At 39.8% G+C, this 27,348-nt stretch overlaps 2 protein-coding genes across 4 annotated transcripts; both read left to right on the top strand.

The window, feature by feature from the left end:
* Nucleotides 1-3,620: 3,620 nt before the first annotated feature.
* Nucleotides 3,621-9,679, top strand: fsta (follistatin a). Of its 3 annotated transcripts, none has more exons than XM_063898048.1 (6): nucleotides 3,621-3,797; nucleotides 4,973-5,164; nucleotides 5,356-5,574; nucleotides 5,703-5,927; nucleotides 6,437-6,667; nucleotides 8,523-9,679. In XM_063898048.1, the coding sequence occupies exons 1-6, from the start codon at nucleotides 3,707-3,709 to the stop codon at nucleotides 8,609-8,611; spliced, it is 1,047 nt and encodes a 348-aa protein (XP_063754118.1). In that variant the 5' UTR covers nucleotides 3,621-3,706; the 3' UTR covers nucleotides 8,612-9,679. The 3 variants fall into 3 exon arrangements, with proteins under 3 accessions (XP_063754118.1, XP_063754117.1, XP_063754119.1); XM_063898047.1 differs by having other exon boundaries at nucleotides 4,973-5,170; XM_063898049.1 differs by having other exon boundaries at nucleotides 6,437-9,679.
* Nucleotides 9,680-10,321: 642 nt separating this feature from the next.
* On the top strand, nucleotides 10,322-25,734 carry ndufs4 (NADH:ubiquinone oxidoreductase subunit S4). Its single transcript, XM_063898308.1, has 5 exons — nucleotides 10,322-10,553; nucleotides 13,072-13,150; nucleotides 24,161-24,333; nucleotides 24,492-24,565; nucleotides 25,529-25,734. Exons 1-5 carry the CDS (start codon nucleotides 10,471-10,473, stop codon nucleotides 25,630-25,632), a joined length of 513 nt encoding a protein of 170 aa, XP_063754378.1. The 5' UTR covers nucleotides 10,322-10,470; the 3' UTR covers nucleotides 25,633-25,734.
* The last annotated feature ends 1,614 nt before the right edge of the window (nucleotides 25,735-27,348 follow it).

Genomic DNA, 27,348 nt, shown 5'->3' with positions numbered 1-27,348 from the left:
GAGCTTAGTTTCTCACTTACAGTGGGGTGTTTATGACAGCGTGTGGCACAGTTAGAGGTGTATTAGCTAAATGTTGCCACTAGATGGCAGCATGATATAGATGAGATGTTGGCACTGTTCAGTATTTTCTCTCTGTTCTGTTGATGACCACAGTTCAATTAATACGTGAACATTTATGACCTATTTGGTATTGTGTTTCTCTTTTATGGCATCTCTTATTCTCTCCCCTCTCACTGGACCACCTTTGGAGAACTTGGCCCTGCAAGGACCTCTACTTGGAGCACTTCCCTTTAAGTTTTCGGTCAATTTCAATTAGTTTAATCTCAGATTTTTTACGGTCGTGTTCTCCCACAGTCAGGTTTCTGTCTCTTGACTGCGTTGGAATGTGTATATAAATGTTTTCCCTTCGAGCAAGCCAACTCCGGCACCCAGCAGAGTCTTAAGCATTCATTTTTCTGGCTATGTTGAATATGCTATTTGTCTCTAATAACTAGCATATTTTTTATGAAGACTGGACTTGAGCTTTCCTTGTTGGAGGGGATACATAGAATTTAGATGATTGAATTACTCTGTTTCACAATTACTGTTGCACTACGTTGTTGTGCAATAGCATTGGGAGTCTATGTGTACAGGGAGCTATGTTGAAATAATACTTTGTACATCTCCTGAGGGTTTCCTGCAAGGTGATTGACAGTTGCAGCCAAACAACAGACCAATGCCATGCACAATGGGATGATCACAAATTACTGCAATGTTGTAAACCTAAAGGTTTCAAGGTTTCAAGGTTTTATTTGTCATATGCACAGCAGATACAGCGTATATGTTGGCAATGAAAATCTTATGTCGCGTGCTCCTCCAACAACTCAACATACATGGTGCAAAAGATAAATAAAATAGTGAAAAAGAGAGAAGAATATTTACAATATCAACAATACAGATTTTAGGATGTGAAATATATACATATGTGGAATACATTGAGAGTATTTAAATACTTTACACTGTTGAAAGTCATGTCAAAGCAAATTATTGAATACTCGTTGGCTATTGTTTGGACTTTCTGAGACATTTTTCAATATATTTCATTAGATTCTTAAAAGTTGAAAGATTTTGTCACATCTGTCCCAAAAATATTGGAGTAGCTACAGCCAACAGTATTAGAGCCTTAAGTTAAGCTTGATTTAGTTTTTATTCTGGGTTAGAGTACAAAAACAAATGTGATTCCCCATGGCTTCAACGTTATACACTGCTGTACTGATTTTAGTTTCAATCAGCACTAACAGTTTGCTGCGTTGGACAGTTTGAACCAAACTTAGCAAAGAGCCTGGGACAGGGAGCACTGTGTCCCTCTGCTGATGCCATTAATGGCTTCAGGAGGACAGCCAGCACTTTAAAGTTGATACAGCAGTGCAGAAATGTACTTGCATGTCAGGAAGTGTTTTGGAAGCTTCCACTCTTCAAAGGCTCTGATCTGAAGAATCTCACACACCAGACGCTGAGTGATGTGCCAAACATAATTCAACGTCTAGTAAACATTTTAAGACTTGTTAAAGGAAGCAATTGTCACAGATACTGACTTTTGGCATTCACATCAATTTTGATATGTTCACCATTTCTTAATAACAAGTAGCTTGAGAGCTACTACCTCATTAATGATTCATTGATTTGAAAGACATAACATTACACTAGTCAGATGAATTTCCATTAAGAATGGCTTATTCTGTGTGATAAGATCAAAAAATAGCTCAATTTGACTAACAATAGAGTTGATGTGCCCCTCATTCCTAAAAACAGATCATTCTGAAATTTCTGAAGGTCTAAAATTACATGATGTCTTATTCTCTCATATGATTATCATCAAAAGCTGGAAATAAAATTGATAAAACATTTCTGAAGAAGAGAGATCACATAACTCCAGATACTTTGGAAGTAGCTTATTGTGACTGCATGTTATCACATAATGCCATCCTTGTTTTTGAGTTTTGAGACTGACTGATGTTTCTGATTATGATTTAAAGCAGGTTATGTAATCATTTGACTGTCCCTTAAACTGAGGATGAACACATTTTCTTTGAAAATGTATGTACCAATAAAACTAAATAAAACTGCAATAACTTTTTTACACAACAGAGAACTACTCCTTCACTGCAAATCAAACAGTTTCTCTTTGCTGTTGGATTAGAGACGTTTGGGGGTCTTCATAAATAATGTGAACCAGGGGAAAAGAATTGCAACATGTTTTAGACTCTATTTTTCTTTGGTGTTCTGTTGTAGAACCACGAGTTCTGTTGTGAAAACAACATATTGTTTCCTTGTCTGATATGGCTTCTAATCCTGTTTGTGTTAATGAAAGTTCATAATATATTCAATGACATGACATTGCACTTTAAACAACTTCACTGTTTGTTTTTATTTTATTCATGTTTCACTAGCCACACTTACGGTTCTATATGTATTGGGTTATTGTTGAGTTTTGATATTTTGAAGATTGAATAGTATTCATTTTAATGAAAGGAAAGGCATTACAGTGTATTTTACCCCGCCGACAGATAATGAACTCCCTGGTGTCTGATTCACACAGCAGACACTTTGCTCTATGCTGAGAGCTGTAACCAGAGTTCCGCTGAAGAGGTCGCGCAAGGACTTCTGACGGAGATCAGCCTGTGCGTCAGTGTGTGTGTGTGTGTGTGTGTGTGTGTGTGTGTGTGTGTGTGTGTGTGTGTGTGTGTGTGTGTGTGTGTGTGTGTGTGTGTGTGTGTGTGTGTGTGTGTGTGTGTGTGTTTCATTCAATGAAATGCAATACCCCGCTCCTCTGTCTGAAGCCTCTTCGGAAACAGGTTTGATTATATTTAAAAGCATGACCCGGGAGAGAAACCCAAACAACTGTCTGTTCTAATATTAGCAGTGCGGCTGCGGACTACTATGAATGCTATTATTGTCTGGTCTCGGATATATTCCAAAAGGCAACTCTCATCAAAAGATTTACACTTTTGTCTGCAGTTGGTGGAAAAAATATCAGTTACCAACAAGTAGTAACCTTCATTTGAAGCACTGATGGTATGCCCGGATAGGCATGTTAGGCTGTGGGCCTGTTTGATCATACAGCTATAAAGGCCTTTGATATATGAGTAACATTGACCTTCATCATTATGATAAATATTCTTATTATTAATAATGTTGTTGTAATTATTATTGTTATAAAATGCACATAACTAAGAACACAAGCAATGCGTAAAAACGAGCTGTCAATCTGAGTGTGATATAATGTTAAAAAAAATAAGAAAAAAAGAATACAATGAAACATTAATTAAAGTATTCTGCATCAAAACACGATTAATATAAACTTACACACACAAATCTGATCTGCTGATTGTGCTGTTTGTCTGCAAAGCAGCATACTTCAGAAGGGCGGTGTTTTATCACGCATTCAGACATATCTTCATATTATGTGATTATTGTGGCAAGAGAAAGTTGCTTGTAACGATGTCACCTGACTGGGATTGAAGGAACTTTGGTAAGAAGAAAAAAAAAATCTCCCCACCCCCACAGAAGAGGAGACCGCCCACCAGAGACAGTCAACCCGAGACCCCTTATAGATTTAAAAAGAGAGGCTGCATTCTCAGACTGACACTTATTCAACACTGCCACCTTAAGCAGATTACTTTTGCGCTGCCTGTGTCAAATACGTAGTTCACTTTGCCTCTCCATCATGTTTAGGATGCTGAAACATCACCTTCACCCGGGCTTTTTTCTCTTGTTCATATGGCTTTGTCATCTCATGGAACATCAAAAAGTTCAAGGTAAGATCTCTTCATCAATTTTCCTTAATCATTTCCGTTTTTTAAAAACTTCGACATGCTGTCAGCCACACAATTCGCCCGAGTGTCGGATACTTGCTGCAACCGAGAAACTTTTTAAAGTGAGTTTCCTTTTTCCCTGCTGATAAAACTCTCTCTGCATCAGACAGTGCGTAAAGCGTCCATAAAACAGGTGCCATATGGGGCACTTCAAAGTGACAATATGGCAAGTTTTGCAGCCCAGGCGCACACACTTAGTGCCGCCACGCCGAGCTGGTGCAGCACCAGCTTTCTACAATACCTGAGCATATTTGAATACTTTTGTATGTGCGTTTAGTGTCTAACGATGGTGCAACAAACTTCACACGATCCGCTGTTAGTTATGGGCGTGTTATTTCTATGTTTCCTGCCAACATCCCAGAATTGTGTGCAAAAAATTGCTTTTTGCTGCATTTTCTATTATTTAGTTAAACAAAATAATAAAACTTCAGAATTTGAATGTATCATTTCGTTTTATATCGTATAGTTAGAATTGATATAATAGAATATGTCTTAAATTTAAAGAAACACACCAGCCCACAAGCACTTCATGTCATGTGTGTCTGTTTCGGTTTAGACATCCTGCTGTTGTCTGGATCAAATTATATTTTTGTACCAAGGAAATAGGGAAACAGTTCTGCTATTTTGTTTGTACATGTTTCAAATAAACTTTACAAACGTTTGATGAAAAGCATTGTATTTATGTAATCATTTATCATTGTGTGGTGTGTGCATGTCTGGGATATTGTTCTAAAGCGTTGTGGACGGTAGTGTGTTAAGCTAAAGACCGTGTTTCTGAAGGAGATTGGTTGCTATTTAACGCCGTCTAGACGCTCCACTTTCTGTGCAGTGATAACAAGGAGGCTGTAGGAATAAAGGACAACCCCCCTCCAAAAATGTCTTACTTTTTTGGTTTGTGGCTGCATTGTAAGGGCTGTCAATCACAGATGGGATAGGCAAGTGTTAACAGTCTCGCAAAAAAAAAAAAAAATCAGACAAAATACTGCCGGGAGGGCGAAAGGGAGGGAGGGCGCGTCTCGGATAATATGGCTGCGTGTGTGTCTGGTGCGTCTGGGTCAGCGGTTTCAGACGTTCAACATGCGACATTTCGAGCTTTTTTTGTCTGTGTCTGTTTGCAGCTGGGAACTGCTGGTTGCAGCAGGGGAAGAACGGGAGGTGCCAGGTGCTGTACATGCCCGGGATGAGCAGGGAGGAGTGCTGTCGGAGTGGAAGACTGGGGACGTCCTGGACCGAGGAGGACGTCCCTAACAGCACGCTCTTTAAGTGGATGATCTTCAATGGCGGAGCTCCCAATTGCATACCTTGCAAAGGTGGAGGTGCACCCATTTCGCTTCGTTTCCCATAATACACATCCCCAGTCATTTTGTTTAATAAATCCTTTACTGATTTAAGAATATCAAAGTGCGTAAACAATACATTTCATCTTTACTCTATGTGAGTACGTTTACGCACAAGGCCAACATCTCCACAAGCATCACCTAACTCAGACTTTTTATTTTAGAAACCTGCGATAATGTTGACTGTGGGGCAGGAAAGAGGTGCAAGATGAACAGAAGAAGCAAGCCGCGCTGCGTGTGTGCGCCAGACTGCTCCAACATCACATGGAAAGGACCGGTTTGCGGCTCCGACGGAAAAACCTACAAAGACGAATGCGCACTGCTCAAGGCAAAATGCAAAGGCCACCCCGATCTGGACGTGCAGTACCAGGGAAAGTGCAAGAGTAAGTACATATTAAAATGAATAAATCATGTCTACTTAGATTCCACATTTGTTCAAGCTGCACGTTCTTATTTTTCTTGTATGTCGTTTCATGTTTCACGAAATCTTCCAATTTCTTTGTCTCAACAGAAACGTGCCGTGACGTCATGTGCCCCGGCAGTTCCACATGCGTCGTGGACCAGACAAACAACGCGTATTGTGTGACGTGTAATCGGATTTGCCCCGAGGTGACGTCGCCCGAGCAGTACCTGTGTGGAAACGACGGGATCGTCTATGCCAGCGCGTGTCACCTGAGACGAGCTACCTGTCTGCTGGGCAGGTCCATTGGAGTGGCATATGAGGGAAAATGCATCAGTAAGTCTGCAACTAGAGCCGTGAGAGTGTAAAACTCTCTGAGCGCCTCCAGCACTGACTTTGAATATTGTTTGAGAGCATTTCTTCCTAGCCTGCTCTGCAGTTATTCACTGTTAAATGTTGCCAACATTCCACTGTTGAGGGGGTCTCACAGAGAGAAACTGTGTTTGGTAGTTGCTTGTGTTTGCTCAAGAAATGATAGACATGTTATTATTTCCTGATGTTGGCAGCATTATCCCACATGGGAGAGGGAGAGGGAGAAGGAGAGCAAAGCAGGGGAGTGTTGGGGGCCATTGAGTCAGATGGATTCTCATCCAGAGAGCAGCATATCATTTTGAATGCAATCTAAAACGTGACCCTCCCTAAGAAACCCACCCTATAAAACTGAATTACGTTTTTATACCTAGCATAGTTATCCAAAATGCAATCTGATCCTACTTGAAAGCATCTATGATAATCCATGTAATCAAAAACTTACCATGCGCTCACTTCTTCCTTTCTCCTTCTAGAGGCCAAGTCTTGTGAGGACATCCAGTGCAGCGCAGGGAAAAAGTGTCTTTGGGATGCTCGGATGAGCCGGGGGCGCTGCTCGCTGTGTGATGAGACCTGTCCGGAGAGCAGGACAGATGAGGCGGTGTGTGCCAGCGACAACACCACCTATCCCAGTGAATGTGCCATGAAGCAAGCTGCTTGTTCAATGGGGGTGCTGCTGGAAGTCAAGCACTCAGGATCTTGCAACTGTAAGTAAATAACAAGCAAAGTTTGAAAAAAAGAAAAGAAACAAAACACCCTCCTCCCTCTCCAGCAAAAGACAATATTCCATGTTGCTTCCCCAACAAAAACCTCCCCTGAAAGTGCCCCCCATTCCAACTTTTCCCAAACTCTTACCCCAGCCACATCACCAAGTACAGCTTAAGCAAGCAGAAAGGACTTGGGAATAGAAGAACTTGCATGACGTTGTCTTTGTCGCTGGCTTTTGTTCTTGTGTTCTTGTTTTTACTTTCAATTTTACGTTTTCTCAATTATTCTACAAAACTAAAAAACAGAGAGCTGAATGAAAAAGCATAACTATATATCAGCACTCTTTGTATGGGTCTTGAAAAAGCTAACTCCTTTAAACTAACAAGCAAATTATAAGACTCATTTTGTTTGCAGTGGAACAATCCTGATACTTAACGTCTAGTTATCTTTATGGTTATGCTAGTGACCTGCAGGAGCAGGTTGAGAGAAACCTGATGCAGTTTTTTTTTAAATCAGTAATATTTTTTTAATGCAAGTGGTCATTTCTTTACAGCTTGTAAATTCCATGGTCACTTTGCTAATTTCAAGGTATTTGTGTTTTGTATTATTTTTTCTTTTTGTTGCTTTTGGCTGTAATCAATCAATTCAAAATGCACTGCCTCCTGTGACATACACCACACTGCCAACATCTCAATAGGAACAGAATACTATTAAATCATATGATGTGCATAAGGTGATTGTAACATTGGTGCCATGTTAGTAATAATGACAAGGGATTTTTAACATTGATATTAATTTATCTGTAGACAAGAGTGAGCTCTTCATGCGCTCACAAATCTGGAGTTAAACAGTCAAATTGAACTATGGCATCAAGGGAGTATCACATTTACATTCCAAATTGCTCCTTGTTAGTTTCTTTCTCCTGACTGAGTACCTTACTGTGATATGCCTAAGGTATGCAATGGAATCCAAGGGACCAACTTTATGATCACCTCATGAGCTAAATATAAATGTGATACTTTACAGTGGGCAAAATAAGCATCGGTAGCTTATAGAACCACGCTCTCTTATTTCTCTTCTCATCATAAGAAAAAAGTTAACATTTACCAGCTAACTTTTATTGTCTATGCTGTTTCCAGTGAATGTATTGTCTACCAGAATATGTATCAGAAATGACAAATCTATTTGGATTGATGAGGGACTGCTTGTTTGTTTGTTTTGTGTCACTCTTTCGCTCGCTTTTCTTTTTTTAATCTACGTGTCAGATGTAAATCTCTTCTGTAAAAAGAAAAGAAAATACCTCAGAACTGTGTTGATGATCTCTGACCTGCTTTCTAAGGCCAGGCTGTGACACAGATTCCTCCATCCCTGTATGTTTGAGCCACAAAGTAATAGTCTGAGCAAAGAAAACTAGCAAATCCGAGAACACAAGAGTACTTTTCTGTGTTGTGTGTCTGCTTTCAGGAATCTGCCCAAAAGAGACCTGAGCCACAGGAACAAAAAGCCCTAGTGCCCCCATCCCTGAAACCAGCCCCCTTGTAACCCCCATCACCCATCTCACATGCACCCTTCTCTCCATCATCCCATTTTATTCTCTTGTTGCAGTCCTGACTTGCTAGATTATGCAATTGAAGATTGCATATTTGAGTATGCCCGACTAATTGTTTAAGTCATTCAGACCCGTCCACAGAGATGCAAACACACAAACATTAACACTTACACACACAATAATCAACAAAAGGGAGGCTGTGTGCGAGGGGCTTTGCTGTGAGTTTTTTTTAAGAACATACAGTGATATTCTGCGCTGTTTTGGTCCCTATTCATACAAAAGCTACCATATATTCTCCCATATAGCCATTACAGAAGACCAGGAGGAGGATGAGGAAGATGAGGACTCAGACTACATGGCCTATGTCCATATATCTTCTATACTGGATGGATAGGCCCCCATCACTAGGGGAACAGTCCTAGGGCAAGGAATCATGTCCATACTGTACATTATGTGTATGCTTATTTATTTTTTAAAGAAAAAGGAAGTATACATATAGTTCAGTCTGCTAGATGTTTATTTATACTTTTATGTGTTTTATAATTTATACATTTACAATGTCAGGCTTACTATCTACCATGATATATTGTGTTACCACTCATTTCCCCCTTTTTGTTGTTGTCCCTTTTACTTTTTTTATCATGAAGAAATATATTTGTCCAAAGAGAAGCAGTGTTATTTATTTGTCATGTTACCGTGTAAGTATAAGTCCTCTACAAGCTGTAAATTGCATTCCCTGAGCTGTAAAAATCTGCTTGTTTCTGTCAAATCTCTATCACAGATGTTTATGTCACACATACGTAAATGCATGTTTAGGCTGTGTGTTTATTTATTGGGAATATATCGATCATTTTATGTACAGAAGTGTTTCTGGTTTGTTTACAACTCATAATAACTGACCAAAGGGATTATCTCAATGGTGTTGCAAAAGAGCATTGTAAAGATTGCAACACAGTTGTGGTGAAATGGAAAGAAAAAAAAAGAGCCATTTGTTTTTGTTTTTCCTATTTTTCTGGTTAATCTTAAATGTTTGCCCTTTAGATTCATTTCCACATGGAGATGACAACTTTAGAAATTATAGCATTTATTTTGTCTCACTACATTAGAGCAGAGGTAAGTTTTGGAAGATACTTGATCATTTTGGAAACAATGTGCCATTAACATAACATGTGCTGTCTTCTTGCCAATGTGCTCCATATTGCTCTTGCAGAGCTAAAATAGGACTAACATACTGCAGTACTCAAGACTATATCAGACTCAATCACTTGGTTTATTTTTGTTTGTTTTTTCTCTGTTTTTCTCATAGTGCATTGTAATTTTCAAACATCACAAGAGAAATACAAAATTCTGTTATGAATATATAGTTTTGTATTTTTTATGTAAATGTCATATGTACATAAAAAGTTTGATGGTATTTGTACAGATATGAAGAGTGAAACAATTAAAGTTTTTTTTCCTTATACTTCTCCTGACTCTGCTGTATTATTGATGTGTGTATTGCATGTAGTTTAACATGACAACGTTTCAATGCTTGTGTTCCTATAAGAAGTTGGACCTAAATTACATTTTGGGATCTAAATACAGTAAAGGCTTTGGCAAAGTGATCACATACTGTAAAAATGTATCTACCATCATGAATTTTACAAATCTTTTTGTGATAAAGTGGGCTACTTTGTGATTTTATTCATAAACAGTGCCTAAAATGATTTGCCAGAAACGTCACTATATAATGATATACATTAATACATTCATAAATAAAAGAAAATACCCAAGCCCTAATAAATGATTTAATCCATAATGCTTAATGCTTAATAAAAGCCATACAATTACTTGAATTGAAAATGCCTTAAAAAACTCATAACCTAGTTACAACAGCAAATGGACGAGCTCTTTCAATTACATTTCAAAACAACGGTTGACCCAATGTCCATCCTGTCAAGCAATAAACGCAAGAAAATTCCTTAAAGAAGGAAGTTATACGTTTCTAAGAGTATGAAACAAGGGTTAATTCTCCTGGATGTGACGAGTTTCTTTCCTACACCATCCTAATCGTTTTTTTGTGGTATCAAACATCTGCGGCGTAAATAGACGCTGGATATGTCTGGACATGTCTCGCTGTATGTAACGCATCCATGAAAAGCAATTTTAGCCGCTGGCATCAGCTCTCCATCTCCTTGCCAGCAGCTGTCTCCGCCACGCGCTCTTCGCAGTTTGTTCCTCCGCGATTTCCGTAAGTCATTGTTGACAACAATCATGGCGTCCTCAATGTCACGTCTCTGCTTGGGACGCGTATCTATGCTCAATGCAGCTTATAAACTGGCCCTGAATCCTATCAGGTAATTAAACATTGTTTTTTTTAATAATCATTACATTTGTGCGTTTTACTATGAGACATTTCATCTGAAAAATGTAACTCCAAATCGTGTAAAGCCAGGGAAAGGAAGTCGTGTGTCTCTCAGGTCACAGTGATTCTAAGCTAGCCAACGTTAAAGCATAACGCCTTTCCATACAGTATGTAACAAGTTATTGCCCTGCATTGGACACCATATAGTAGTTTTTAATTACGTGCTTGCTTGTAGTCTTTAAAGTGACAACTCTGTTAGCAATAGTCAATAATACCCTGTGTCCTTACAACACTCTGCTAGCCAGCTAATTAGCTAATGCTAATTCTAGCTAGAGTTCAGTTTAGGAGCTAACGTAATTAAAAGTCGCCCGCGGCTCCACACAACATGTGCTGCATTCCATGACTAATAATCGACTAGACGGAAACTTTATTAAATAACAAACCTCACCTCAGAGCTCAGTATCACTGTCTGAATCAGGACAGCTAACTACAGCTGAGCAGCTAAGCTCTCCGTGTAGGGAGCATACTGGAGGCTACAAGAAAGCTAACACAACTCCCAATAAATATCACCACACTGTCAACACTTTTATAGACAGATAGTAACAAATAGTCCAATGAGATTTGAATAAGGTATAACATAACTGCACATTTTCAGTTTTTCTGTTTATAGTATTGCTTGCTTTCGGTGTAGGCCTAACCTTTTAATATTCAGCAAGATGCGTTTAACGGTTGCATATTTCACAGTTTAATTTGTAATTTTACTCTATGGATTTTATCCTGGAGGTATTTCTCCATTCTACTATTAAACATATTCTCAAAGCAAATAAAAAGTCAGATTTATTATTTTCTAATCCCACATCGCATGATAAGTCAATATATGTAATCCAAAGCCAGAAACCAGATGCAGTAATTGAGTTGGTGACTAAACCTATACTCACTTAAGTAACTGCAGTAGTAGTAACTTGTTTTCAGTATAATTTGACTCAGTTTAGAAGCTGGATCAGTTAATCAGTTAATCAATGTTGGCGGGGCGATCATATCAACATTGAGTGTATTGCAGTCCACACATCAGTCAGAAAGAAGTATCCCAGCTCTAAGCATGTGGCCTGGCAGACATCAGGTGGTATCATCTAAAATCTACATCCATGAATTATGAGAATCACTCAAGTTCTTTTAAAATCCTTTTTTTTTCAATATTTCAAGCTCTAAATGGCTCTTATTTTAGGGTCAGGGGTTTCACAAATAATAAACCTAATGCGGAGACGTTTCCATTCTCTGTTTACTAAAGTGTGTTGCAGTGCAGGAACACAAGTATTACTTTTAGGTTTTGTTTTGCCTCACAGAGAAATTAAATAATGTGAGACTTTCTTTTCACACAATACCCGTTATGGCCTCATCAGTTGTTTTATTGGACATTGACTTCATGTTGTGCAAGATGATTATTCTTCAGTCATGTTCATTGAATAGTAAACAGCACGTTTAATCAACCTTCTTAACAATAAATACGTAGTGTTGTCCAGGTGAAAATTCTACCGTCACATTGTAAATTCATTTTGTTGCCTCAATATGAGTTAACAGATAATGGTGACTAGAAACTAATGCCTTTATTAAGTAAGGCAGTTTGTTGGCTATGAAAGATAGCTTTCGAAACTAAACAACTTAAGCAAATTAAGACTAAAGGCATATGAATAGTTGAACAAATACTTTAACAAACTGTTGCACATGGTCACCATTTTTAGTTGATTTGAGGTATTTTCATAATTACTTGATCAGTCAATTCTTCTTTGACCCATACATAAAAGTAGATTTGTAAAACACTAGTAGTGATCAGCATTTCATTTATCATACCATGAGTCTCAAACCAACTGTTTGGCATTTTTTTGCACTAATACACACTAAACAAAGACAAAGTACAGTCCTTTTTTTATTAATTTAATGACCTGTTCATAAACCAAAAGTATCAGCACAGAAATGTAGTGTATAACATTTAGATTTTATATATTAACATTTATACATTTGGGTATGAGACACATAGCAGTCCATGGTTTTGGTTTTGGTTTTTATATTTGAATTTAAACATGAGATAAATTAGGGGCAAGTTGAGGTGTAAATTATTTACATTTGAATTTGTTTTTGATTATCAGAGCCTTATCTAGAATGTGCCTTCCCTGGCTGAGCTTGATGGCACATTGCTGTTTTGCGACGGTACGCAGCCGCACATTGACAAAGAGCTACACAGTCCTCTCCTGACACTCGACCACAGCCAGCATTAAGCACGTCCTGTCATTAGGACGAGAGCAAGAGTCTGCCAGAGATTCACCAGACAGAACTAATATGTGGCGGGGGGATTCCCTCCTTGTCGCTTCCTTTTCACTGTCTTCTCCCCACCGCTTCCTCCAAGATAGTCAGTGATAGCCCAGTGCAACTTGTTTGTGAAATGTAATTCTTTGTTACTTGTCTGCCTTTGGCGGTTGCTGCTTTGCGTGTAATGTTCATCTAATGGTTTTCAGGTCTACAAGCACATCAACATTGAGGCTGGCAGGGAAACCAGGACAAGACACGCAGCTTATTACTGTTGATGAGAAATTGGTAAGGATCCCTCCGTGGTCAGCGTGACACACAAATTGATGTTTGTCTGGTCTACTGTCTTCCAATTACCTTCCTGGAAATATTGTTTAAAAAACTCTCCTTATCTGCTGCCAACATGAGTTTGTATTAGACAGTAGGGCTTTGTAACGCTGTTATGTTATTGGCAAAATGATATCATCATTGGTAGTCCTCTTTGCGCTCACAGCATTTTATCTCTCTTCACTGTTTATTGAAGAATAGACTCCAACCACTGAATAGTTTACTTAATCTGGAATAGTTTTAAAAAAAAAACGTGTTTAATGTCACAATCTTTGATGCCAATGAAATTCAGACTAGCTTTCTAAAAAAACAACGTAATTTAGGGTTTGGGATTTGTTTGTGGTTGTCAAGACCACCAGTTAATACACAATACATTAATTTACAGTCAGGTCACAATGTGCAGGACTTATGGTGAGTATTGTTTTCTAATAATATGAACACCCCATCTATATTATTAGGAATACACTAGAAATGTGAAACACATCTCAGTATATTGCATTTCCCTTTAAACTATGTACTCAAGATACAGTGATCAATAAAGTACAGAGGGTAATGAGGCTGTGAATCTATGGTACCTTCAAAAACAGTTCAAAGAATTGAAAATACTAAACAGAAAATAACACAAAATGAGATATATGGAAGCTTTATCATATATTGAAAATAAGTTTCCCTCCCAATTATTACTACAATTAATTAGGCTGTCTGAGAAGAAAGGGTACCAAACACATTAAACAAACGGTAGCCAAAGAGAAGCTTTCTGTATCCTTTGATTGGATGGAAGTTTACTAGGTTTAGGCTTAGTCTAATTCATCGTTTTAGTTCCTTTTTTACCGGGCAAAAATTCCAAGTCTCACTGGTTTCCTTATATTCTACATATCCATGATTGTAAACTAATCATCTTTTAGATTTTGGACGTTAGTTCAGACAAAACAGGCAATTTGAAGACATAATGTTGGGTTCTTTTAATGGCCATTTTTAAAATGTATTATTGAAACACATAAATGAATGTCAGTTGCTGCAGTGGATAAATGGCCAAGAAATAATCTTTTTCCAAAATACTTGGGGGAGAAAATCTCCTCAATGAACTTGGTGTTTATAAAAGTAACTGGAGAAGCTGCATGCAAAAGCTTTATCAATCATGGAATTAATTAAAGGGTACCAAACACATTAAACTGACAGGATACAGAAAGCCAAAGAGAGGCTTTCTGTATCCTTTGATTGGATGGAAGTTTAATAGGGTTAGGGTTAGTCTAATTAATAGTTTCATTCCTTTTATCGGGCAAAAGTCCAAGACCCACTACTTACTTTCATTCTACATTATCCATGATTGTGATCTGTAAATCGTTTTGGTTTTGGACTAGTGTTCTGACAAAACAAGCCATTTGAACACATAATGTTGGGCTCTAAATTTTAATCACTTTTTTTTTTTTTTTTGATAAATGAATTCCAAAAATGAAAGTCAGTTGCTGCAGGAAATACATGGCCAAAAATAATCTTTTTCCCAAATACTTTGGGGAGAAAATCAGGCAATCACCCCAATGAACATGATGTTTATAAAAGTAACTGGAGAAGCAGACTGCTGCATGCTCTGTCCCCCAGCAGTTGGAGAAAACATCAGTGACTTTATTTCATGGTTTTCTGCGTGCAGTTGTTTTGTCAACTGGAATGACTTGGGCTCACCGGGGTGCTCCAAAAGCACCCTGAGATTAGGTTTGAATTACAAATGTGTAATTAAAGCTACATCACTGGTCACCGGGTGACTTAGTCAGTATTACGTTTTATACAAATGATGTGGGACGGCTGTTTAAAGCTTGATCTTTAATCAGACGTGTCCTTGGTGCTTAAAGCCCAGCCTAAACAGCATGAAGCATGCATCTGAACTGGCCAAGGTTAGCAATGTTCCAACAAAACCAAGAATCTTTTGAAGTGAATGCGTTGTCAATTAAAGACGAAGGAGATGGGAGATAACGGCGAGAGACGGAGTTTGGGGAGAATGTGGCAGTCTGTTGTGGACCTGTTTGGGGGGGTTTTTTGTGTGTGGGCAGCGTCAGTGTGCTTTTGTTCCAGACCAAAGCTGACCATACTGGCAGACAAACCTTTGGCTGGGCGGAGTGTCTGTCTCTGTCCTCTCAGTAGGGGCCACTGAGAGGAACAGCAGAGGAGAGGAAAAAAAGGGCCTCTGAAAATGGGGAGGGGGTGAAAGAAAAGAAGCTTGCATGGAAAAAAGTTTGTGAGACACCCTGAGACTCAGGAAAAAGACAGTGGCCACTTCAGTGTTGTCGGCCACAGAGGTTCCTTTGTGGCGTGCTGTTGCTGGCGACGGCGGGAAGTTCTCTAATGCTCGCCCAGACAGGGCGAAAAGAGAGGCCCTCAGCTGTTTACAGTACAGTGGTCTCCATCTCTCATGGAAGAGGGCAATGAGAGCACTCTCCCTTTTGGGCATTCAGCACATGTCAGCACGCTAGTCATTCATCATGCGGTCAATAAGTGTGAATTGCGTTCTGGTTAGACCAATCAAACAAAGGTCTCGATCCACTGTGAGGTTATACTAGGTTCGCTCATCTCATCCGAGGAGAATGTGGTGTCCCGCTTGTTATAGTGAACATTTCTGAATAACCTCATTTAGATGAGATTGCATTTTGGCCAGGGTAAACGATATTTTGAATTCACTCCAAAAACTCTGTCTGATGTTTATGTGACACTCATTATCGTGTCCTTAGTTCTCGTCTGTCCCCAAAAATGCAAACCTTGCAGGAACTTGCTTCCCTACAGTTTTTTGGCCCTCTCTATTACAGGTAAATTTAGGCTTTGAAGGGCAAGAACCTCCTGTGGGTCAAACATGTGAACTAATCCAGCAAACATAATTTGTACTGCTTTTGTGAACTGTGTTGATGGAAGCTGCAGGAAAATACTATGGACAACGGTTAACATAACCTATTAAAGTATCTGTGTGTTTTTATAATACCTATGGATAAAATGACCATGTTGGTTGTATTGATGATATACTCAGAGTCTTCTTTTAGCACATTGTTTTGGTATTCCTGCTCACTACTGTACTGTTTTAGTTCACTTGTTCAGCTCTAATCAGTATTGTTTCAGTAGTGGCATGCAGCTCTTTAGCAATAACGCTGTAAAACCCCCTCTGTATTCTACCTGACTGAGACACAGACAAGAGGGAGAACATCGCTAGTGAACATCGTGGAGCATTAAGCGGCATTCAAACCACATATTTAGGGAAAACAAAACCCTGAGCTCAAAGAAAAGTGAATATTATTATTTCAGGAATACAACTATGAGATATTGGCAGGAAGACAAACAAGTTGACTTAAACCCTGGATTAAATGAATTGTTCAAACAAAAGCTTGTTCTTTAGACTGTGGGGATTTATATAATAATAAATCAAGTGTCTTTTAGTCTTGTTTCTCATGACTTCTCCATAGACTTTAGTGCATTTCCATGGCTCTTTCGTATCATTTCATTAACGAAACAAACCATTAATTATTAGGACTGTAAACAGCAAATTACATAATGAAACTATGATTTCTTGCAGCCGTAATGCGGATCTCGACTCTATTTCAAATCTGACTAAAGTTTGTGATTTTTAAGAGCAAAACTTTTAATTAATTGTCCGCACTTCAGAAATGATGCCAAATAAAAAGACCTGCGTGATGGCGCTCCAGTGCCCAAAGCTGTCCCCTACAGCGCCCATACCGACCTGCTTTTGTGTGTAATCGCTGTTTGATTAAGCATGCTGGGCAGCTCCCAGGGTCCGGCTGGCTGGCCACCGATACACGGCTTAACACGGAATGTCTGCGACCTCCTTCAATTAGAGACAGGCCTCGCTCGACTCGACTTGCAGAAACAACTGCGGTTGTAACCTCAGCAGCTGCTTCGATACGTGATAATACAATATCTCCCACTCATGCCGGAGAGTCTGAGCGTCTACTCCTGCTTCAGCTGCAGCCAAGAGCACTCCCTAACTCCACATAAAGACAACACCATAATCTTAAAGCGCTTGTGAAGCCTTGTTATAGAGTTCTCTAAAGGCACTAGGGTTTTACGAGACGGACGAGGACAGTTATTAGAGTGCGGGGAATCGATGGGGAAGGAGGGAGGTAGTGGGGGAGAGGAAGAGAGTATTAAACTGGTAGGACCATTTGATGCTCGGCATGTTGACTCTGTTAATCTGAAATCTTTGCTTTCTTGCGTATTTAGAGCACAGTCCTTGCTTGGCAAGTACCATCACATCTGGACAAAAGATGTTTGGTTGCGTTAGTGTTGTTAGTTGTTTTGAAAGACCTAAATTGAAGCCTGATTGAAGGAGCCTTAGTCTGTCAGTCAAGATTTATCATTCAAAGATATTAAAAAATTCCCTGAAACAGAAGTCAGTTAGTCTGGTTAACACATACTCTTCTCTTAGAGCTTTTTGATCGGATACACCAGTTTGCTATGGGACACTTGAGAACCCAATTTCCTGCAGAATTGAGTGTCTTTTCAGAGTGTGAGCCTCAACCAACACAACCTCAGACAGGTATTTGCTTTCAAATTTGGCGATGGCAGGAAAATAAGTTGATCGGACAAGTGCGACAGATCCACAACAAAAATCCAGCCATCCCAACTGTGAGGATATATTTAGCACGGGCAGTTTAAGTCTGCAGTACAGGGGTGCATATTCTCTAAGCCTGTCTAGCCTCAGACACAGAGTGACCTACAGTGGAGCAGACCATATTCACCACCCCCACCCCCCTTCCTCTCATCCTCCTCTCCCACCCTTCCTCCCTCCTTCGCACATAGACAACTTAAGTGTCTGTTTTGTCTGGTTGCCCTCTCATACGGCGCGCTTCGGCGTAAAAAATCTCTCGGCTCAAGTTTGGAGAGGTGGGTCAGAGGATGTTGGTCCTTGAAGAGTGCCAGATGAGAGGCTTTATTATGTATCATCCACTAAATAGTATTTCATTCATTAACACTCTCTTCCATAGAGACTAAGCCTCTTAAGAGGACTCCTCAGTCCTGTCAGCGCTGGGTAGTTTTAGGAAGTGCCGAGCTGCTAAGTGTTGTGTTTGCAGAGCGGATAAAACAGCTCTGCTACTTCTGTTCGTCTACACTTCCACTTGTTCACGCTCTCTGTAGGCTAGCAGCTCTTTTTCTAAATTGACCAACTAGGTTTAGGGTCTTACAGTATTATAGGTTTCTCTTTACATTTTTATGGTAATCTGACATTCATTTCTAATTTCACAGCATGTGTGCTAGAGCTCGAACAATAAGTCTATTAAGTCATTTGTGATCATTTTATTGTCATCTTTTTGCCATATGCTGACATTCTCCAGACCGTACGATTAATCACCTAATTTAAAAATAAATAAACGGTGTCGGATTCCTGCAAGTTCCCAATGCCTAAGGGAAGTCTCAATATTGCTTCCTTTGTCTGATCAACAGTCCAAAACTCAAATATTAGGTTCACAATGCTATACAGTTTAATAAGCTGAACCCTGAGAATGTTTGGCATTGTTGTTTGATAAGTTATAATAGTCAGGTTTTTTTTTATAAGGCATTTCCCTTTATAAAAAGACATTTGAACTGATGTAATTTAGGATGCCGTACAACACACAAACCTTTGTGTCTGCATCCTTTATATTCCTAAGTGCCCGTCCCTCTCTCCGCTCTCACCGGTATGTGTAATGTGAGATTCGAGATGACCCTCATGCCAGCTGCTTCTCGTTCTCCGGTGATGAACCACTCACGAGGAAGCAACATAATATTTGTTTCTAATAGAGACGCCCCCGATGTCCAATCCGTAATTGGCACGCTTTCTCCACTTCAAAGACGTCTGAAGGTGGGAACCGGCGGAGGCTGATGAGTGAGGCTCTTGGTATGGGTGTGGGCTGGACAGTGGGGGGTTAAGGGTTATGTGTTTGGGCTTTCACCACATGCTGACTCAACATGATTCAGCTCGGCTGACCTTGTGACCCCTACTGGCTAGAGAGCGGCAGTTTTGGCACATGGTTGTGTGTGCTAAGATAGGCGGCACTGTACTTGTGTCAATAAGTCTGCCATGACCCAAAACAAAGTGGCAGTGACGCTACAAATGTTTTGGCCATGCCTAGACTTCCTCTATTTGTTTATGTGTTTGTGTGTTTGGTTACTGTACTAACAGGAAAACACTAACCGTACCTCCGTTTAGATTTGTAAACCCTCTCAAAAGTAGGACCGATGTGTTTAGAAAATGTTGTCCTGTACCTGGGCTGATTCTATAATTAGACCAGATGTCTGCAAACTCATTTTTTACATGGATCAATCTGTTGATTATGTTTGAACTAATTGATTATTTGGTTTGTCAATGAAAGCTCAGAAAACAGTGAAAAACATTGAATTATCTAGGCGACAGCGTTTAATGTGTTGTTCTGTCCTGAGAAGCCCAGAGATATTCAGTTTCCTGCAATTTTAAAGAAACAAAACCTCACTTTTGAGAAGCTGGACCCAGATGTCCGCCTCACACAATCTGACTTCTCCATTTTATTGGAGAATTAATCATAATTGAGCTAGGATCATTGCAAGAACAGATGTGAATCAATTTTAGATTTGAAATGATCCATTTTCTGAGTAGTAACCAAGGAAGTATCCGGTGATTGAGTGAAAAAGAGGCCGGACTGTCCACCTCTCTAAGTGAATGTACAGCGTGTTCAGAAGACAAGGCCCTTACACTCACCTCATCTACATTTCGTCAAACCCCAAGACGCCCCCCCAGTATCCCAGTATGAACCCCTTTTCAAACCTCCGCATGCAATTGATATTTTCATTAAAATTGACTGGTTAAAAAACAATGATGTGAGTTCTTTAACCCTTTCCTCAAAGATGAATCCAAAAGGGATGTTTGTTTTTCATTATTGAGGGGTATCTTCTTACTGGCAAACCACCTTTCAACTGCGGGAAATATGGACACTCACCTGCAAATCAAGATGTAAATGGTTTGATTTGGGGACAGTGGAGGCTGGAAGACAGTTTAGTGAAGTATGAAACGTAAACAGTTTTACCGGAAGATTGCGGTGGGTGTGTTTTTTTGGTCTGAAGAACAAGATTCAATCAGAGATGAAAGGAGGGTTTCGAATTGAGACAGTTTTATGCATATGTCATGAGGCCATATGTATTTTGGTCTGAATCATTTCTGCTCACCTTTATATTGCCCGTTGTGCCTAAATGCGTGTTTTCATTGTATAACAACGTCACCTACATTTCAGCCATCACGATGACAGAACAAATGGCGGCGTTTTCCCAGACGTTTTTAGACTAGTGCAGTGCCAAAGCGTTTTTTTAAAGCCCTAATGCTGAATAAACAGACCGGGAACAGACGTGCTGAGACACAATACTCTGTATTAAAAGTAAAACACTCTGGGACAGAACGCAGTAATGTAATTGCTAGCTCTGAATACCCACAAAGTTACTTCACAGTATAGATGTGCTCCTGAAGCTCTTTGGAAGGGAATGGCCCGGCAATCTAATTTATAGGTGATATTGTGTCATTTGCAAAATGTTCCTCAACATTGCAAACTAGATCAGCATTATATCCACTGTTACAGACAGGATCCAATACGCTGAGCCAATTGTTGTTTTTCTTTTACTAAAGTGCAAATCTTATTTATTGTTTCCGTAAAACGGCAGATAAAATGGACTGTTGTAATAGGAAGCTGGTGATGATATGTTTTATTCAAATGTATCAAAATAAACTTTGTAAAATAGTTTTTACTTTGAGGCAACTCCCCGCAAAGCTTTCTTCAAACTATGTTTATACTTTTGGATATCTCGTTATTTCTTTCAGTTTTCTCCACTCATCGAGATCTTTGAATGTTGTTTACACAGAAATCTGCCGTCCCAGGTCTCTGTTGGAGCATTTGGAGTACCAGCTTTCAGCATTCTGTTGGGCCCAGCGGCCCCACAGCGACAAGCCCCTATGCTCTTTATTTGGCACGTAGCCTGGAGGTGTCAGAAATATCGACACGCTTTCACGTGACGGAGACTTTGCCAGCCTTTTTCCCCCCTTTCTTAAGCCCAGCATTCTGCCTGCCCAGCCAGGTATTGTAGGGCCCCGTGAAGGCCCTGTGAATAGTGTCAAACTTGATAGTTCTCATTTTGCTTCCTGTACATGGCAGAAGAAAAAGTGCCCACCGTGTGGGTTTTCCTTTTGTGATGGCCCTCTCTAGTCTTCCTGGGAACACACCACATTCCAGCCACAATCATTCCTTTTGTGAATCCGGGTATTGTGGGTGAGTCTGTTATGCCGATAACCCTCCTAGCTTTCAGTGTAATGCATGCAAATATCACAGAAGTCTAGACTTGTATTTTTGCAAACAATGCCAGATAATGAGCAGAGTGTTTTCAGTGATATGGCAGGGCTTTTGTTTTGACACATCCTCACTCATTCATGAAAGACCTTTTGTGCTCATCCACGCCTAAGATGTGATTTAAGGTCTGCTACATCTGGACAAATTATTGCGCCAGTTTACCATACATGGGCCTCATGTGTCAGTTATGGTTTATGTAACGTATATACGCGTAACCATAGTCTGGCCTGCTAATCCCAAGGGTATCATTTCTAATGCGTCTCGGAGAGGGGATTTCATGCATCTATCCCCCAGAACACACCAGACCAGAGAACTGCTAAATGTTTCTGCAAATTTGATTCACCTCCACTCAAAAGGTACTTTTTGTACCTGAATTCTTTCCCCATTAATTCACAACTCGAAGTGGGTTATGGTTCACCGTGTACGAAGTATTTTAATGGTTCTTGTCTTCACTCCAAAACTCTCAGGAAGTTCTTCTTACCTCACGAGTACAGATCTTTCGAATATTGTCAATTAAAAGTAACGACTTATATCCTGCAGAATAAATGTGTTGAACATTTTTGATCACCTGCTGCAGCCTCCAGAAAACCCTCTCACACTGTCCTGTGTGTTATTGTGTCATGAACCCTCCACCATTACCCCTTTGGGTGAAGGGAACATGTTTTCCTCCTCTCTGTGACAAGAAGGAATTGTTAAGGTTAAGTAGATAGGGCAGCCGGAAATAATTACCAACCACTTGTGAAGTTTTTTTCTCTCCTCTTTGTTCATCTTTCCCTTTCATTTTTAACAATCTTTTCAATGTGCAGATCTTGTTTATGATTAGGTTCAGCCTGGTCTTGCCTCTGAGCATGGCAAAAGATGTTTGGCTGAAACGAGCAGTAGTTTAGCCGTCCGATCTGTAATTTACTAGGCTTAAATACCTTTGGAAGCTCCTTTGCCAAAGGAAAGGCGAGCTTTTGTGTGAAGTTCATGCAAAACGACCTCCTTTCTACAAATCAACTGGCAGATGACAGACAATGATGAAAATTTGATTCTTTGAAGTTGTAATGGCCATTGAAATGTGCAAAATTCTTGTATTGAAAAGAGAGCGCCCTGGAAAGCCCTCAGTCTTGGGTGGCTGGCGCTGCGTGCTGGGAGGTTCGTCTGTGTTTTGTCGCCGATTTCCCATTGCTTGTTTGCTAATTCCCTGAAGAATTGGACCAGATCCTTGATAGGAGCTTGAAGGGGCTCCAGTTGCTCAAGAATATGCATTTAGTATGCCCGAAGGCCCCTCCTCCTGCTCTTGTTGCGCTGCCCTACTTTCTGATGGTCTGGAATAAATCACCTCAAGTATTAGACATTAATGTCCGCCACCTTTCTGCAAAACAGCGCAAAGATGGCTATTATTATATTTTTCTTCTGAATCCGGTATTTACCTTTTCACATACGTAAGCTATTATACTGAAATTATACAGACAATTAAAGTCTCACAAACACAATCGTGAATGAACGGTTCCCCTAGCCCATTAAACACTCTTGGACATCTACAAGAAACATAAAACAACTTAAAATCAGAGCAACAGGTTAAAGCACCGGACAGATTTATACAGCAGCAGTTGTACGAATCCTATAAATAGCGTTCACTCCTTTGAGTTTCCCAGTTTTATGGTTTTTCTGACACGGAAGATGTATTCAAGCTACTTTTTGACCCGGATATTCAAGAAGTGGGAATTAATCCCGGCAGATTGATGAGATGTACAAAAATAGGAAACATAAGAGTACTTTTATATAACAACTGAACGTTTTCCTAGCCCCACAACTCACGACGGTAAGCACACATTATCAGAACTTAGTTTTAGAATCGGAGAATGAAACCCTCTTTATTGTCACATACATGCACACAGCAGAGCACACACAGTGAAATTGGTCCTCTGCATTTAACCCATCATAGTACTCGGAGCAGTGGGCAGCTATCGTGCAGCGCCCGGGGAGCAATGGGGAGGGGGGATTGGAGGATTGGAGGAGATTGGAAAGTGGACTGCTACCTCTCCAAGTAGCAGTCCACTTTCCATATTTTTTCAAGTCTGTTCGGGGACTTGAACCGGTGACCCTACGATTCCCAGTCCAAGCCCCTACTTACTGAGCCACTGCTGGACAGATTTATTCTTATTTTATAACACCTGCACGCTTGTCATCCGATGACCTTTATCAACCATCTCACTCGCACATATATACTCGCATGACCACTTGTTCTCAAAATAAATATACATCAGTCACAAAGTTCGTTATTTTTATATAAATTCCATTTTGTTTTGAATGCTTGTTTTGCAACTTAAAAAGGCTTGTACAGATTAATAATTAATCATGTTCTTAAACTAGTTTTTAATAGAAAGAACTAGTCATTTTTTATTCTTAACTGGCTAATGAATCACATAGTTTTCAGTTGTTTGCCTGCATGTTTGACATTGCTGGAGGAGGGCTCCCTTTACCTCAGCTGGTCGGTAGCACGGTTCTGGTGCGATCAAATGAGGTCACACTTATTTCCTATCTATGTATCTACAGTGTTTATATAAGTCCATCATTTTAATTCCTTGTATTCTCCAGTGTGACATCTGCTCACACTCACAGCTGGATGTGCTTTGTTTCTGTCCCTCAGGACATCACCAGCGTGACAGGAGTCCCAGAGGAGCACATCAAAACACGGAAGGTTCACATCTTTGTTCCCGCCAAAACAGCCATGCAGTCGGGAAGCAACAGCACCAAAAAGTGGAAGATGGACTTTGATACCAGGGAGCGCTGGGAGAACCCGCTGATGGGCTGGGCCTCAACGTAAGAATCTCTGCATTTACCTCAACGGTTTTAAAATCTGCATCACGTACAAAACCCCCTCACAATTTTTTGCAATTCAGAGCATAAATCGTTTCTGATGATATGTGCCTCTGATTAGTTGACCTGTTGTGTGTCTAACATCTCTTTATGCCTTTCAGTGCTGATCCCTTATCCAACATGATGCTCAGCTTCACCTCCAAGGAAGATGCCATTGCTTTTGCGGAGAAAAATGGTAAAACATTCAAGATATGTTAAGATTAAATGTAACGTTTGAACCTTAACATTTAAAATATCCCTTTTGTGTAACACAACAGTGAATACAATGTCCCGGCTAATCATGGAAAACCAGTTCAGTTTATATATTGCACAACAGAGTTATGATACACCCAAATATAAATAGATATCCCTTGGAGTTTTGCCAAAACCTAATCAGTGAAATTCAAATAAACATGAGATGATATATCTTATTAGTCATATTAGTAGTACTATTAGGAGTGGTATTAAGTTACTGTTGTGAGGAAAAGGATTGTAAAGCTGATAAAAGTGAAGTGTTTACGGCGTTGACTGCATCAGAGAGAGTGCATGAGTAACCCGATTTAATTTGGATCAATGTACACTTGGATTGAATCTAAAACTGCGTCCGTTACGGCATGTTACATAACGCATAGCATCGCTGCAGTTATCAGGGGAGGCATGCCTTAAGGATATTGGCAATATCATTTAAACATTTTTTTCTGTAAAAAGTTCACAGCTTATTAAACCTTACAAACCCGGACTGTAATCAGGTGATAATTATAGCAGTAAAACAGCACCTTAAAATACCTTCAGACGTCTGATGTCAACCTCTGGGCCTCAAAAGAAAGAAGTAATCAAACGTAAAAACACATTTTAGACGGACTAACAAGATGATCCTGAGTTAGTTTCAGGTTAATGCACAGGATGGAGTTTCCTGTCCGGTAACACAGGAAAGAAAGTTCACTTTGACTCAGAACTGAACCATCTGGGAGAGTTTGTTGAAACGAAGCAAAGGGAACTGGCGTCCTCTGTTTATTGCACCATGAAAGTGATTAGTGCACTTCTGACTACACACAGCCTGTTGATGTCTACAAAACACCTCATTGTATTTGGAAGTAATCCAAAGTGAACATACGTGACGCTCTCGCCCCCATCACTTACTCCGGTGTTGTTGCTTCAGGTTGGAGCTACGACGTTACAGAGAAGAGGAGCGCAAAGCCCCGAGTGAAGTCCTACGGAGCCAACTTCTCCTGGGACAAGAGGACCCGGAGGTCCGCTAAGTAAACTGAAGACGCCCATCTGCTTTTTGGCGTGACCCTAAGTGTCCCGCAGCAGACCTGTATCATTCTTGTCAATAAAAGCATAATTATATGTGTGTGAACCAAACACGGTGGTCATTATCGCCTTATTCTTCAAACATTCACCTCATTACCGACTACCTAACGCAATCTACTCGATTAATGAAGTGTTTGTTCTCTGAGTCAAGTTGTGCAACTGCAGACCAAAGGGGAACATATTATTACAATTATAACCTGTTTAAACACAGGGATAAATATAACTGGGGGCCAAAAGGAGTGACATTTTTCCTGCGTGAGTGATTGTTTCCATCCTGTTACCTGAATTGTTTCAGTGTTCAGAGAGATGCATAACTGGAATTTAAAGAGGGATTTGGAACAGTTTACTCTGGAAAAGAAAGCAAAAATGTTTCTCTTCTCACATTAACATCTGGGCTTTGAGGTTAGCATCTTATATAACCGTTACTACTTTTTTGGTGAGACTTGAGACATCATGTGATTAAGATTTATCTGGTTTCATTTGGTTGGAACAACAAATACTACATCAATTATATTGCTGGTTATTTTTTTTCAAATATCTATTCATGGTTGTCAGGAAAATGTCCTACAATAGTCAAATAAATAAAAGAGCTCAAAACGTGTTGTCGACCTACAGAGCAAGCCATCAAAATATTCAGATTACCGTCTTGTAAAACAGTCAAAATAACAAAGCCTCTCAAATTAGGACTTTAAACCAAGATATGTGTGGTATTCAGCTTGGAAAATAATGTTTTGAAAATATTTTGGACAATATTTTCCAATTACTTTTAGCTGAATTGGTGTGATATGTTTGAAAGGTTAACCATCTTGTTTACATATTTCAGGTTCATAACCTATGATCTAATCAGACACGCAAGACAATATATGTCTGCTTATGCTGCTTATTGTATAAACAATTACCAATTTCCAGAATGTGTTCAATAAAAATCCCTTTTTTAAAAATAGATAAAGTTGAAATCTTTGCAAAAGCACTATGTTTTTTTTTGTGCTGACCAGCTAGCCACACTCGGGTGCCAGCGCTTGTTTACGCTCTTTGTGTTCAGTAAACAGTGGCGCCCAGTCCCAAACTGCGTGACTGCACTGATATTCACACAGCAATCATGGGCGCCTAATTGGTATAGCAGTTCGTTAATTAACGCACTACATTGCACATCTTTCAGACTTGCGCTCGCTTTTTATTTTGTTCTGTCACTCGGCACATCAAACGCACCGATCTGATATGAGTGTAATGGTCCATCTGAAAGGCAGGACATGAATGACAGCATGTGTTGCTATTCCCTTTGAAATCCCCTCGGAGAGAAGCAGCGGGGAAAAACCCGCTCTTGGCACAGCGTTGTATCATAAAAGTTGAAAGCATTCCGCCCGTCTTGGGCTATAAGCACCGTAATGCATGTGAGATGAGAGCGGCGGCGCAGTGGCATTGTTCAGAACCATCATTACAGCGCAAACGTCCGCGAAACAAACATTGGATGAAGTGTTAAACAACGCAGTCCTAACGGTTTAATAGTGATACAAACAAGTTGATTTTAATCATAATGATTTAAGTATCATCAAACATGAAGGGGTTTATGTGAATCACAAAAGTGAAAATAAACAAATGCGTCATCCCATACATAGTTTTGATTTATCTTACCTCGAGTTTTAGATATCTTTCATGATGTTTGTG

Source organism: Eleginops maclovinus, chromosome 12 (genome assembly GCF_036324505.1).
Source record: "Eleginops maclovinus isolate JMC-PN-2008 ecotype Puerto Natales chromosome 12, JC_Emac_rtc_rv5, whole genome shotgun sequence".
Taxonomy (NCBI): Eukaryota; Metazoa; Chordata; class Actinopteri; order Perciformes; family Eleginopidae; genus Eleginops; species Eleginops maclovinus.
Note: the sequence above shows the minus strand (reverse complement) of the source record. Positions and strands in the feature narration are given on the sequence as shown.